The sequence below is a fragment of the Perissodus microlepis genome, chromosome 11 (genome assembly GCF_051167445.1).
Source record: "Perissodus microlepis isolate ML-2025 ecotype Zambia chromosome 11, ASM5116744v1, whole genome shotgun sequence".
NCBI lineage: Eukaryota > Metazoa > Chordata > Actinopteri > Cichliformes > Cichlidae > Perissodus > Perissodus microlepis.
Genome location: NC_140471.1, coordinates 3,045,457 through 3,060,271, shown reverse-complemented (window position 1 = coordinate 3,060,271; position 14,815 = coordinate 3,045,457). Strand labels below are relative to the sequence as shown.

The following is a 14,815-nucleotide window of genomic DNA, read 5'->3' as shown; positions in this document are numbered from 1 at the left end:
ACACCACGCTGAATCCTTGAACTTGAAAAGGTTTACGGGAAAGGCTGGCGTTAAATGAGAGCATGTTACGAGTGCAGTTAAATTATAGTTGCAACTCTGTAGTAAAACATTTCCAGAGCTTTCTGCCACGTGGCGTGGTCTTCCTCAGGAGATGACGTTATATCTGAGCTCAGTACGGGACTTTGGTTATATCAGCACACATCCAAAAACTACAGTTCCTGTAAATGTCACGTGAGGCTCGTTCCTGATCAGAGCCCACAGACCCACGCGTAAACACGCCTGGCTTTGCTTTACAGCCTGGTACAAAAGCAAGTTGAGGAGTCAGAAGTCACCAGCTGTCATTTCACCCATCGTCACTCGAAATCACCCAGTGTCAGTGACCTTTCATACTCTGATGACACTTTAATGTCGATTCAGACTTCTGTGGCTGATCCACGTCCTGTTTCCTGACGTTTCACAGCTTTCCTAGTGAGAAAGACCTCCACAGATAATTAAATAAGAGAAAAGTTCCAAAATTTTTATAATGAGACCACAATAAAGATCGTATAGATAAACTGAGACATAATGTTGACGTACGTCTTCTTTTTTCATATATGAACGTATGTGAGGGATTCATTGCATGGTTAGATACATTTACACTGACGGAGGTGTATCGCTGGCCCAGCCCAGGCTGTACGCCAGGATCTACCCTAATGTCAGCCGAACTCCATCCAATCGGAGCACTGTAAATCTGTCTTACAGAGTGATTAATAAAGTTAAACTAACGACAGGTGTTATTAGTTGCAGTGACGCCCCATTAGATGCTAAATGACAGTCCACACCATGATGAGAGCTGGGTGAACTCGTTCAGTGACCAGCCTCAGATTCTCAGTTCTCCAATGGCTTTTTGTATTATTGTGTAACTTGGGTCATCACGATGGGGCTTCCCCTGTTTGCACTGGCAGGCAGAAATCCCCTGCACAGCCTGCAACTCGCTGGAAAGAAAGAAAAGAAAATCTGGCACTTATTGATTTCTGTAGGCACATGGAGGCTGATCAGTACTGGACCTTTGCTTATTCCAAAGAATAGAACAGTTCTAATGTGAATATATGAGACGGTCCTGTCTCAGACTTTATCCAGTTAATTGGTCTCTACTGTCTGAAGAAGCACAAGGTAAATGTGCTGGGTTCATGACGCTCCCAGCATTTTGGCCATCATCATCATCATCTTCTCATTTTGAAACCACACATGGTGAGCGAGGGAGGAGAACGAACCTGAAGCTAAATAAAAGTGAGACAAGTGAAAGCAAAAGGTGGTGCAGACTACAGCCTGCTGAGGGAAGGTGTGTGTTTATGCCTGAACTCAGGTAAGTGGCAGAAAGCTGAGACAAATAGAACAAATCACTCAAAGATCAAACGAGAGGCTCTGAGAGCTGCTGGTTGCTGCTGTATTTGATAGTGTGCACCGAGAGAAACACGGCCCCAGCATGCTTTTTATCTGCAAACTGTCGGGTTTGAGCCCCGACAAACAGAATCTGTACAACAAAAGAATCATAGCAAGCTTGAATACTTCTGTATGTGCATCCATAGAAACAGGATTTTACAGCATGTAGGTCTGTTAGCCTGTGGGGTCCAAGCAGCTAGCAGCCTGGGTTAATGTTCATACTGAACAACACTGGTATGCATATCAAGGCACCTGTGTGTAAGGAGCTCCGGCTCTCTGAAACGACCACGCTGCCTGTTTGTTTATTAAAGATTACCTGGACCAATCAGACGGCTGCTTGGACGATGTTTTTTAACTGAATCGACCACAATGAAGCATTTTGCTTTGTTTTCTTCCTAAACAAACACGCACAAACATTCCAACACAAGGACTTGAGCCCATGTGTAAAACACGTTGGTAGTGATATACTGACGTGTTGGCCACGTCTGAAACAGTCGAATCAAAGTCTTTGCTTTATTCCAACAGAAATGTCTGAAGAAAGCAGCGGGGGGAGCCCGTGTTCGACACAGGAACCGGATTCACACATTTGCCACTCACGTTTGGGCTCCACTTATTTATTGTTGTAACACTTTTAACACTTTAGGTCACATCTATGCAGAAACACAGACAATGCTAAAGAGTTCGAGACCATCACCATCAAGTATGTGAAAAACAGCATCTTGTGTAACAGTAAGATGAATATAAAAAAGCATTTACAGTACACAGAAAACAAGGTGTGCATGTGAGGAAGTCAGCATGCTGTATACTTCTTGTTTAAGGTCCCACTTCCTAACTTTTGTGGAAAACTGTGAAACACTTGTTGAAATTTTAGGGGAAAGTCCCCAAAATGAAACACGGTGATGTCGTTCAGAGATTTCAAAAATTAACATTCTGGGTTTTTCGCTTAAGAATAATAAATAAATAAAAACACAGACAATGGAGGTGGTGCGACTTTATCCCCGCAGCATCGGGTGAAACTGCACCAAATCCGTTTGCTGACACCAGCGCACGGACCGAGCGCACACACTTCCTCCTTCACACAGCTCCGTGCATGCGTCATGTGAGGTGCCCAGTCAGTGGAACCGCAGCCGCTTCTCTGACACAAACTGCTGCTCTTCCTCTTCAGAGAGCCGGTTTCCTTTCACGCTGTAGAAATACAATCAGACTCCAGTCATGCATTCACAGGGACAACGTTAACGACGGCCCCACGTAACCTGCAATTCACTCTGTGGATGCTGTCAAAGACGGGTGACAGGGAGAAGCTGGACCTAGTGTTGTAGAGGGCATCTCCCTGCTAGTCTGGGTCCAATGTGGATCCAGCTCAGCTCCAGATCGAGGAGATCAACACGTCCTCCACCACCAGTTACTTCTGGTGGCACGTACTGGCCCGACACTTTAGATTATGCTGTGTTTTTCTTTCATTCATCATCTGTAATATCTCAATAGACCTTTTACTGATGAATCAGTAAATTCTGTCTCAGTTGAACATCTGAATGATGTTTTTTCCTTCCTCCTTTTTTTACTGAACCTGAAATGACTTGGGACAGCTTAATTCCTCTGTTTTATTAGCTCACTGTCCGTTTAAACAGAGAAATGAGGGCCATCAGCAGAGCTACACCCTTTGAGCCTGTTTACGTGCTAGTCCATTATTGTAGGGTCTACCTTACAGTAGAGGCGCCTGATGATCAGATCAGTGGTTCTCAAACTTTTCACAATGAGTACCACCTCATAAAATCTAACGTACCACCCTTATGACCCACATTAAAGTACAGTAGTGTGTACATGAGACAATTTTATTTCTTATAAGAATATTATTTATTTTAACTGTCATAAACAGGATGTGACGTAATGATAATAATAACATCTGTACCACATTAAACCATTCACAGCAGGTGGGATATCCAATCTTTAAGTCAGTGGTTCCCAAACTTCTTTTGCTGGGCTCCCCTTTGTTTTACATGAAAAATGTTTTGCTCCATTGCGGTTTCTTTCACACCTCAAACATTTAGTAAACAATTAAGCAAATACAAGTAATCTGCAATAAATTACAGGTAGTAATGAAATAAACTACTAACTCTGTTACGCTGCGTCCGCACCTACACGGGTATTTTTGAAAACGCAGCTGTTTCGTCCACGTAAACGGCGTTTCCAATCACCGAAAATGGAGATTTTTTAAACTCCTTTTTTGCGTTTACGTGTGGACGAGGAATACAGAGTTCGTCACGCAACGTCAAAGGTATGTGCCTTTATCACGTCACGCTGTGGCCACGTTATTGTTTACATGAGATGAATTGCAGAATGGCAGATAGAGACAAAATACTGTTAATCTGACTGTCTGCAGGTTTTACACACAGTTACTGTCCCTCCATTTACAAAGGCAGAGGCGTCACGGTGTGATTATTTTACTGTAGTTGTTTTTTCCTGTGTAATAATATTCAACATTGTTATCAATACATTTTTCAAAAAATGCCTCTCTGTGCAAAATGGGTTTAAAAACATAAACAGCTGTGGGATCCTGTTTGTCTGTGATTTAAACAGCCCAGCGCTGCTCCCGACGCAGGGAAACCAATCCTGCAGGGAGACCTACCTCAGCACTTGTGCAGGTGAAGCCAAAGGGAAGATTTGCTTCACCATATTTTCTAGTCTTTGGCTTAGAATGACGTTGGTTTGGAAACATATTCAGCGATGCTTCATCTCCTGCTTTGCGTTTGTGTGGGCGCCCCGTGCTAGCAGTGTCCAAGCGTTTTGGTTTTTTTTCCCTTTTCACACCGCGCCCCCCCCCTGCAATGGCTCTGCGCCCCCCCTAGGGGGCGGGCCCCACACTTTGGGAAGGTCTGAGCTAGCCCAACTTCAGTAACCCTACAAACATCACTGCTGTTTAGTTTCCTGTCTTCGTTCATGTTGGAAGTGATAGCAGAGCATTTAACAGCCTCACAGGTACCGATCCGTCCCTTACTAGCTTAAGTTTGTGTCCAGAATAAGTTGGACTTCAAATAATCACCCACCCTCTGCTTGGTCTGACATAACCTTGAGGGGAGAACAAAAGACCAAGATGTCAATTTGAACTGATGCTCACCATATCTCTTTGAGTGCTTTGTTGTGAGTGAGGGCCTCAGCGAGCTGCCTGATCCCTTCCACAGTGAACTGGTTGTTGATTAACCTGCAGACAAACAAGCAGTGACTTACAAAGGACACTGAGCTGTGTAAGAGTTCCGATCCATGCTGTGTAAACAGGGTGCAGACTGATGCTGTGTTGTCCTCACCACAGGTGGGTCAGACCAGTGTTTGCCTGAATCATGTCAGCCAGGTGTGGAGCTGCATCATCGGTCATTTCATTCTCCACCAACCTAAAAAGCACAAACAGTAACGGCACACAGCCCTGAGACTTTAGTCACTCTGGAGAGGCAGCATTGACACTGATGTAGCTCCACATCCATAAGGTCAACCATGCATTTAAGCGCTGTGCTGCGAGTTCAGGTGGCGCATCCCAGCTCTCCTTCTACATTACTGATGTCGACTGGGATAATACAGACTGCACGTACCAGAATATCCTGAGTGCCGTGTTCTCTTTCAGTGCTTCAGCCAGGCCCCGCCCACCTCTGGATGTAATGCAATTGGCCGACAGACTAGAAGACAAAAAAAAAAAGAGTAAAGATTTTAATCATTAAGTCTGGATGGGCGTTTTTATTTTTGTGCCGTTTTTATAACTTCCTACCTGAGGTTGGTGAGGCTTGGGTGGTTCCTCAAAGCTTCTCCAAATGCTTCTGCTCCCTCATCGCCAATACTGTTGCCCCACATCCTGCAAAAATGCACAGAAAGCCTGATCAGGCACCTCGTTACCAAGTCCTTCCTCAAATGTTTTCAGCTGGGATAAACAACACAGCTAAAAATGCATCTCGGTGGGATTTCTCTCTTTGTCACATCTGGTTTCAGTCACCAGGGTGTATTTCTGTTGTGCCCAAACGCTCAGAATAAATGCTGATGACTTCCTCTGTCACCATTAAAGCTGCATTTTTACTTTGTTTCTTACGCCTCAGCACTTTGCTGAATTTCCTGGATGAACACTGAATTCTTACCCAACGTCGAATATTGACGAGCTCTTCTTTATGGCGTTGGCCAGATGCCTCCCACCAACACTGGTGATCTTGTTTTTACCAATCCTACAAAGTAATGTCAAAGTATTCAAGGTTAGTAATGTTAGTAAGGTTAGTAAGGTATGTTGGTTTTTTCCCCAAATGGAGATCTTTTTAACTTACTTGAGAACTCGCAGTTTGGGGCATTCTTCAATGATCTGAGCAACAAGCCTGGCTCCAACATCTGTGATGTTATTGTTGTAAAGCCTGAGGACACAAATATAAAAATATAAATCACTGTGTGTTTTTGGTTTTTTAAAAAGTGATTCAGACAGGTTTGGGAGAAAGTGGAATAACATAGCGAGCTGCTTCATGCAGGCAACTGAAGCTGCGTTGCATTATAGCACATTTAAAGGACATCAAGTGTCGGCAGAGTGCTGAACAGAGGGATAGTATCCTCAAATAAAAAGAATTACAGAAGATAAGATGAAAACATTATTCCAAACATTGTAAGACATCCATAGTTGTTTGTAAAATGATATGTGTATATATAAACACCAACGTCCTCGCTGACACCAAACACTCCAGCCTAAACTGAGCAGTTTTCTAACTCTGCCTCTGAAACGTCAGCAGTGCTGCTGCTGCCTGCATCAGTGTCAACCCCTCCACCATCCCAGCATCCACCTGGATCTACTGCTCATCACATCTTATAAGTTTCCACCAACTGCGTCTCATCTCCAAGACCAGGCATTACGTTCCGCATAAGGACCTGGAAAATCTTATTCAGGCCTTTGTGACCTCTAGGCTGGATTACTGCAATTCCCTTTATTTCGGTCTTCATTCTGCTCTTCTTCATAGACTGCAAACTGTTCAAAAATGCGGCGGCACGCCTTCAGACTGGAACTGGGAGGTTTGCCTCTGTTACGCCTGTTCTAGCTAACCTGCACTGTCTACCCATTAAATCTAAATTAAAATACTGCTGCTTACTTTAAAATGATCAACAACACAGCGCTGAGCTACCTTACTGAACTCCTTCGATCGTATATATTCCTGTTAGAGCACTAAGATGATCTACTCAGTTACTCTTGGTGCAGCCAAGATCTCGGCTGAAGTCTAGAGCTGACCGTGCGTCTGCCTTGGCTGCACCTGATTTGTGGAGTAACCTTCCTACTGCTATCCAATCATTTAAATCACGGTTAGAAACCTATTTATTTAACCTTGCCTTTCCTGTTAGTTAATGCCCAACTGATTTCTTGACTTACTCCATTTCTCTTTTATGCATATCTTTTTTTTGTGCTTTTGCTATGTTTTTATTTGATATGCATTTCATGCTATTCCTGTATCAGTGACACTGACCTGTTAGCATATTTGGTACTTTGTTGGTCTTATAATATTTATGTTCTATTTTCTGTCTTTTTTGTTAAGCACTTTGGTATAGCGTTGGTTTTTAAATGTGCTCTATAGATAAAGTTGTTGTTGTTGTTATACGTGCCACACGTGGCTGGAGTGATGAGCTCAGAGTCTACAAACCAAACCAAGGATATTTATTCACTGTGGCCTGTTCAACGCAGAACATGGAAGTGGATCCTAAAAGGAAAAAATGTATCACTGAACAAATCCTGTCACGACAGCAAAACCTACAGACTGTTGTAGGCACAGTGAGCCAACCCGTTGTTTAGTAACATTTCTGAACCTTGGCAGTGTGAAACAAGACGTGTCGAGCACAGAGCGTTTCTGACTTACTTATTTCGCTCAATGACACAAATCAGTTTATAACTTTATACAACTACCACCCAGATAACTGGATCACAGAGAGTTTGAATGCTGAGTGAGAGCAGACAGTGCTGAGCCTTTACTTTCAGATTCCTCCATGCTATGTTAGCACTTCCACATCATTAGCAAACTGCTGCTGAAGTGTGAAGAAGTGAACATACACAATGGAAAACTGAACTGAACAGACTGGGCCCCTGGGTGCTACTGAAGTGTCACCGATCCCAATCTGATCCAAAAATCAGATCAGTCGCTCCCAAATGTTGATGTAATCACATCCAACACCCTCGATATAGTCTGTTGTTACTGGCTTTACAGCGTTTACTCACCCCAGAACCTCCACAACTTTGTGTTTGCACAGCTCCTCTGCAAGAATCTCAATGCTGCTGTCGGACAGGTGATTCACACACAGTCTGCAGGGGAACACTTTTATTAGAGCTCAGAGTTAAACGAAGCACGTGTTTGAAAGCACGGCCGTACTCACCTCACTACGGTCATCTTGCAAAAGGAAGGCTTGAGCTGCTTCACCCCATAGTCGCTGATGTTGTTGTTATCCATGTCGAGCCCCAGGACTTTCTGACGGTGCTGCAGCACAAAGTTCAGGGCGGTGCAGTCACCCGAGTACACGTTACAGTAACCCAGCTTGATGAAGCCGGCCGTGATGCCTTTCGCCGTCATCTGAGCAATGTCTTTGCTTCCCGTCTCGAATATGCACCTCAGCATCCACAGGAAGTTGGGCAAGACGTGAACTTTCTTGCCTTCCTGGCCGTCGTAGTGGGGTAAGCCACGCAGGTGCAACTTGACACTAGTGGAAAGGTACGACTTCAGCAGGGCCCGTTTCTTCTTCAGTAAGACGGGAGACACCAGATGTCCCATCAAGCCTCTTTGACTCTTGGACAGCAGGCCGCACAGGAACAGATTAGTGAACTGCAGGTGTTCGTTGGTTGCAAACGGCTTCTTTTCGCTGGGCTTTGAAGAGCTACTTATGCAGGAATCAAGAGGCAGACAAGACACCTTCCTTCTCCTGCTGCACTCTGTGAAGAACTTGAGGATGGAGCTGGCAGCAGCCTGCTCGTCCAACACCAGAGCAAAAGCCGCCAGGAAAGACTGAAGGGTGATGTGGAGGAACTCAAAGGTAGCGGAGCTCCCGCTGGCATCCTCCTCACTAACAGGTCTGAGAAAGCCGAGAGTCAGATCTTCCTCCATCACACCACACTCACTGATCTCCTCTTGGCTGGAAATGAAGCTGTCTCTCTCCATTCCCTGCAGCGCCAGCTTGGCAAACACAGCAAGAGGCCTGAGCCCCGCTTTGAACGTCTCCGAGGTGCAGCGGGTGCTTTTCTTCAGCAAAGACGGAGCAGGTGTAGCAGAGCGACTGAGGAACACTTCGGACAGCAGGAGGAAGATGTCGGTGAGCGTGATGCAGGTTTCGGGCAGATGAAAGCTGTCGTGCATTGTGTGCAGGTGTCCAAAGCTCTTAAATACAATCCAGCAGAACAGCGGGGTGGAGCACAGTCCACAGAGGTGGGGGCTGGCATCCAGCTGAATGGACACCAGCTCTCTGTGCTCCTGCTCCTTAAAGTGCAAATCAGTGTAAGTCTTCAGGTGATCTGGGGAGAACCCACGCAGAGCCACCTTCTTTCTGATCACCCTGCTTTGGATCTCAATCCCTGTCCGGGCCGTCAGCACTTTTTGAGAGCCCTTGAGTAATTTCCCACAGAACAAGCTGATAAGCAGCTGGAGCGGGTTGGCCTTATCCTCCGGTGAAACCACCTCAGGCAGGTTCATCAGGTCGACGTCCTCCTGAATCTCATCGTAGCCATCAAAGGTAAAAACGACTTTCTCTGGGAAGCGCAGGATGTAATCAAACACTTCATTGTCTGGATCGTGATCTGGGTAGCAGTTGTGCTTGAACAAAAGGTCTCTGAGAGAGATTTGTTCTGCGTCCTTGAAGGTGCTGAACATCCTACAGCGAAACTTAAAGAAGAAGACGGCATCCGTCTGCAACTCTTTTATGGACCAGAGGTTCTGGAGCTTCTGCAGAAGGATGGATTTTCCCACACCAGCGTCCCCCATTACGTAGATGATTTCACCTTGGGGGTTGAAAGCTGCGTGATCTCCCAGGAGCTGGTCCACACTCTCTAAGAAGCCCAGGCTTTCGTTGCAGTCGTTTAACAGTTCCATCACAGTGTCAGTGTAGAGGTCCTCCAGCCGCGTCTCCTCTTGCTGGCCATAGGACATGATGAAGCTGGTGTCCCGGCTCATGTCATGTCTTAACTTCTCACAGTATCTGCTGACTTAGTGCACATTAAAAAGTGTCAAAGCTTTGATCGCAATCAAACTCATTCTTAAACAGATCTAGATCAGTGCATCTGTGCAGGATTCACAACACTTCACTGGTTCCACATGCTGCCATGTTACAGCCTGATAACAAAATAAATTCCAGTCAAGTTCACCTCAAATTCCTGAACACAGTAGTCAGAACTGGTGCAAATGTATTGAAAGTAAAAACAAAACTTGACATGTGTAACTTTTTCCATGACACTCGGGTGCATCCTGTTTCCACCGTGGTAAATTCAGCTGATTGGGCATGGTTTGGCACACAGCTGTCTGTATAAGCATGTCAGTGCCAGCCATGAAGTCCAGTGAACGAATTATCTTCAGGCCTCTGAGACAGCATTGCACAGTGAAGCACTGTGAATACTTTCCAAATGCACTGTAACTCACAACACTACCACAATAACAGCAGGCATCCCAGCACAGCAATACTATGATCTTCTAATCTAACTGTAGAAGACAAAACTCCTCTAGAAAGGCAAAAAAGAATGATCTATTTGTTTGTTGTCAGTGTATGTGCACTAACATAGCTATTCAATTTTCCATGTGTTCACGTTTTTACAGGGGTAGAGAACGCATAAGCATGGGGGAAAATCTAGAGTTTTATAAGGAGGTGTTGTTCTTTGTAAGAACTACAAAAAAGTGAAGCAGAGAGAACTGAGGGAGTGGAGTGTTTACAACCTGAGTGCCCGCCACTGCTCAGCTGTTTCATAAATGACCAAAAATAGCAAGAAAAATGTATCAGATTAAATAAGAAATCACAAGAGCAACTGGCCCAGTGTGAGAAAGCTCCAAAAGTGGAATATTCAGTGTCAATTGTTCCAAACGTTTAAATAAAGACTGACTGCTCATCTTGCAGCGCTGCTGTGTGTGTGTGTGTGTGTGTGTGTGTGTGTGTGTGTGTGTGTGTGTGTGTGTGTGTGTGTGTTTTATCTGTAGCTACAGATGGGGGGATTTCTTCTGGGTTTCTAAAGAGAGAAAAAGTGTTTTCTTTATGATTTCAGTGCACCGTGTTTTATTGGTCATCACATGATTTAAGGGAGAATTGCAGCGTGACGCTGACTGGTTCCAGGTAGGGAAGCTTTTGTGTGGCTTAATTACATTTGGTTAAACTTACATGAAATTTAGACCAAAAGCCTGAAAGTATACAAACAAAAGTTAAACATAATTGATATCAGTTCAAATGAATAATAAGGTAAAATGTTACAAGTGTGTCCAAATGTGTTTAATAATGTGAAAAGAAATCATAAAGAATAGTGTGCCTACCTAAAAAATTTCTTACTGTCTGGATATTTTGTATCAAATATTGTTTTGCGACAGAGTGCAGGTTGCCTTCTGTTATTAGTTGTTTCTTAGATATTGGCTCTAACCACTGCGTTAGTTACTCTAGCTTGTCTTACTGTATCTGTTACCCTGTTTTATCCACACAGAAATAAACTGAGGGCTGACAGCTGCTTTACAACGTTTGTCTCATGTCCAGCTAAATCATTTACTTTTACAATGCATGTTACATCATCTAAATCTGTGAAGTGGGCAGAAATGTGCACTGAAATTGTGGCATCACTATTAACATTTAAGACCTTTGCATACTGAACATATTTTGCTTTTCAAGTGCTTTTAAGATATTCTGAGACTTGAGGTAAGGCTGCACATATTTCATGCTCTCACAAACAAAAATTCTACGAGTTCAAGTAAAAAATAACAAATAAAACAGCTTTTTTAAGTCAATAACACTCAGGGACTCCTTTAATCCTGCTGCATCAGCCTGATGGTTACTGTTGTTATTCATTTAAAACACCCACATACTCTACATATAACTTCAGTCACTCAAAAAAAACTCGCTGATTTCTACAATTTCAGTTTGAAATATAACTACACTTTCTGTATAATCGTGTAGAAAATATACTGTTACTCTTGTTATAGATTCTTATATTCCACCATAACGGCTCAACTGGTAAACAGCAGACTGACTTCTTACAGATGTGAGAGCTGTAAAGTATGAAAGAGGTCAAAGATAATGACACCTACTTGGATCAGTGTTAACCACCTTCATCACTGCTACATCTTCACTTGGGTTGTAGTTGATCTCTTTCAGCCATGGCTGCAGGTCTATGTATGCATCACATACTTTATAAATTATGAAGATGAAATATTCACAGGCCTCCTCCCCTTTGCACTGGACCAGCTCCAGGACTTTGCGCACCTAAAAAAAAAAAATCATGAAAGAAATTCAAATTTATATTTAAAGTTTTTAAATTGTGTAGTATGTATGCAATCTACTGACCTTGAAGGAGAGGTCAGAGGTCAAATGTCATTTTATACAGTACTTTCTATATATATTCACAAAACACACAACACCTGTAGGAATGATAGCTGTCCACCAATAAATTACTAAGTTGACCTTGAAGACGTTGATGGACGATAGCTGACGTGGGTCGTTAGCATGACCTCACCCTCCACAGAGTTTTACAAACACACAATCCAAACTTTTCAAGCTGTCACGTTTACACACAGAGTGATGGCACGCACACATGCAGACACTATCACAAACATCACCTCCTCGGTGAGGCAGTCAGGAGTCGTATTCAGAGATTTTTAAGCACAGTTTTTGTCTCGGATCTTCTTTTTTCTACCTGATCAGCCTTGGTGGCAGTTTGCTGAACAATCTCAACATCCTCCTGACAGAAGAAGCCACAGGTGAACAGGTTGTCCAGGATGCACTGAATGCTGCTCAGCCTGGTCACGAGCAGCTCTCTGTGGTAGGTGAGGAGGCTGGAGCACGGCACCCTGGCTTCTTTTATCTGATCCATATTTACAGGACAACAGTCAGCTCTGTGGAACAAAAGATCAGAAACGACACTGCTGACAGCATTTCAACATCACATGGTAAGTTTCTTTCTTCTCCTTCCTTATTCACAAGGGGGTCACCTTTGTGACTTGCACATGACACAGATCGTCACACCTGATGCCCTTCCTGACACAGCCATCCCAGATATTTCTTGAACCCTGTCATCACCCTTCGTGTTTGGAACATGTGCTAACCATGTAACCACTGTGACACGATTTTTGCTAAATCAAATGGACAAAGTGAGCAACAGGACTCACACAGGTTCACTTCTTATCGTTTGAAACTGATGACAATTTAGTTACAAAATTGCTCGAGTACAAACAGCAGGGGTCTCGTTCGTGCTTTCAGCCGAACCTTTGTGTGAATGTAAGGACTGTTTTATTGGCTCCTTTCTTTTAAAGCTGTGTTCAGAGCACTTTAACAGTTCAGACTAATTGCCCTTTTCATTATCATTAAAGTCTGATGACTGATTTTTTTCTGTGTGTAAAAAAGAAATCCAAGTCAAAATATGACAAATTGCTTGTTTTCTTTGGTCCTTATCTGTCGAAAGCTGTGGTCTCCACCATACACACCAAACTACAGCACAGAAAGGACATTACTAAACCCAGATTACTATGAACCAGTTCATCACCTATCACTATTTTTTTTTTTTTTTTTTTTTAACTTGACCCCTTTTTGGCCAGTCAACTAACTGTTAATTCAACAAGGGATACACCAAAATATCAAATATATAATAAAATATCATTGCATCAGCAGGTTAAATTACAGGCCAATCAATAAAGTGTCTTTAAGATTGATACCAATGTTTGATTTTTAAAGGATATTGCAGACATTGGCTATTTTTTTCTTCCAAACACACAGATTACTCAGACATGTGTTATGTGTAGTTATTTATTTCCTGGTTTATGCTCCAGCCAACTCTGCTGGATCAGCTGGTTGTGTTTTTGTCTGTCCTGCTAAAATGTTTTTGTAACATGTATTTGTTTGTTTTTCATAAAAAATGTCACCTAAAAGAAAATTAGCTAAAAGAAAAAAAACCATCAGCACCTGCCAATGTCAGCAGTGGCCCAATGACAAACAAGGACGCTGTCATCACAGAGATACAGACACTGTAACCCAGACCTTCCCAAAGTGTGGGGCCCAGAGCCATGGCAGGGGGGGCGCCGGATGAAAGGGGGGGGGGGGACAAAACGCTTCCACTTCCGAAGTTCGTGCTACAAATATCTTTCGCATCTTTAGTCACAAAGTAACACAACATTGGGGCGTAATTTCCCGCTTTTACTGTTTAACAAATCCGTGCCCTCAATCCTGGAATGGCTCTGTTTTGTTTACGGAAATACAAACCTAGTGAAGAAGAGTCCGTAACTGACATGAACGCTTAGCCTCTAAGGTCAAAGTGACAGACCTCTCTTCCCTCAGCCGTGCTGACCCTGTTAAAGAGCACCTGAAAGGTGCCAATAAGAAAAAATGGTGTCTCCGAAATTCATTCCAGCCCACAGAAAAGTTACCCGTACTGGACTGTATCGTAGGTACAGAACCTTAAATGAATCCTACCATTGTGCTGGGTCCACACCAAAGTTACAGCCGGGTTAGAAAAGAAAACTAAAACTTCGGTTAAAATGCACGACAGCCCATTAGGCTACAGTTAGTGCCTGTGCCGCGCCCCTTAGAAAGCATCAGCTGTAGCCACAGATGCAGGAAGTAAAAGCGCTGTGAATGGGTGCGTCATTTCTTCACGGGGTTTCTCAACATATGCGTGCTGCGTTCAAGGTCCCGCTAAAGCGGTGGAGTCCTGCACGTTAGTATGTCCACCCATCTCTCTCTATTTTTAATTCTCTTATCCAATTGCCGGAGGAGAGGTGACGGGGTGGTGGTACACCTTGCACACGTCGTGTAAGTGTATCTATAAATGAATGCATAAATCCATAAATACATGTGTAAATAAGCCCCTGTTTAAAATCTTTAAAATGAAATAAATGTGTTACAACTTGAATGAGAGTCAACACTATGACCAATGTATTGTATTGCATATCAGCTGAAGTTGAAATGGCACTTCTTTTATAACAGGCCTGCTAATTTGATTAACTGCAACTATCACTGTCGCCGTCCTCTCAGGCGCGTGGTTGGTCCTGGGTGTTCTCCTCTCTGCCTCCTCGTGTTTTTCAGTAAACTCGGATCGCCCACTAAAAATAAATACTTAGTAAAAGAAAAGTGTGTTCAGACATCTGCCTATCACAGCGAAGTCACATCGGAAACACTATTTTGACCAAGCTACCCACCACAGCAGGTCGCTCTGATAAAGCGCCCCCATGTAGCCGCCGTTACT

The 14,815-nt window shown here is 43.6% G+C and overlaps 1 protein-coding gene across 1 annotated transcript; it reads right to left on the bottom strand.

Annotated features, from left to right (window-relative positions):
- Positions 1 to 12: 12 nt before the first annotated feature.
- On the bottom strand, positions 13 to 14,202 carry nod1 (nucleotide-binding oligomerization domain containing 1). Its single transcript, XM_084942771.1, has 12 exons — positions 14,044 to 14,202; positions 12,275 to 12,473; positions 11,670 to 11,844; positions 7,789 to 9,601; positions 7,634 to 7,717; positions 5,718 to 5,801; positions 5,538 to 5,621; positions 5,177 to 5,260; positions 5,004 to 5,087; positions 4,725 to 4,808; positions 4,538 to 4,621; positions 13 to 2,607 (listed from the first exon to the last, which is right to left on the bottom strand). Exons 2-12 carry the CDS (start codon positions 12,449 to 12,451, stop codon positions 2,535 to 2,537), a joined length of 2,826 nt encoding a protein of 941 aa, XP_084798897.1. The 5' UTR covers positions 12,452 to 12,473; positions 14,044 to 14,202; the 3' UTR covers positions 13 to 2,534.
- Between the last annotated feature and the right edge of the window lie 613 nt (positions 14,203 to 14,815).

What these genes read in the sequence shown, in the direction of transcription:
- nod1 (XM_084942771.1), bottom strand. Translation starts at nt 12,451, where the DNA reads ATGGATCAGATAAAAGAAGCCAGGGTGCCGTGCTCCAGCCTCCTCACC. An exon ending in CTGCCACCAAGGCTGATCAG is followed by an intron (nt 11,845 to 12,274) that starts GTAGAAAAAAGA and finishes TTTTTTTTTTAG; the next exon opens with GTGCGCAAAGTCCTGGAGCT. An exon ending in ACTGGTCTGACCCACCTGTG is followed by an intron (nt 4,622 to 4,724) that starts GTGAGGACAACA and finishes GTTTGTCTGCAG; the next exon opens with GTTAATCAACAACCAGTTCA.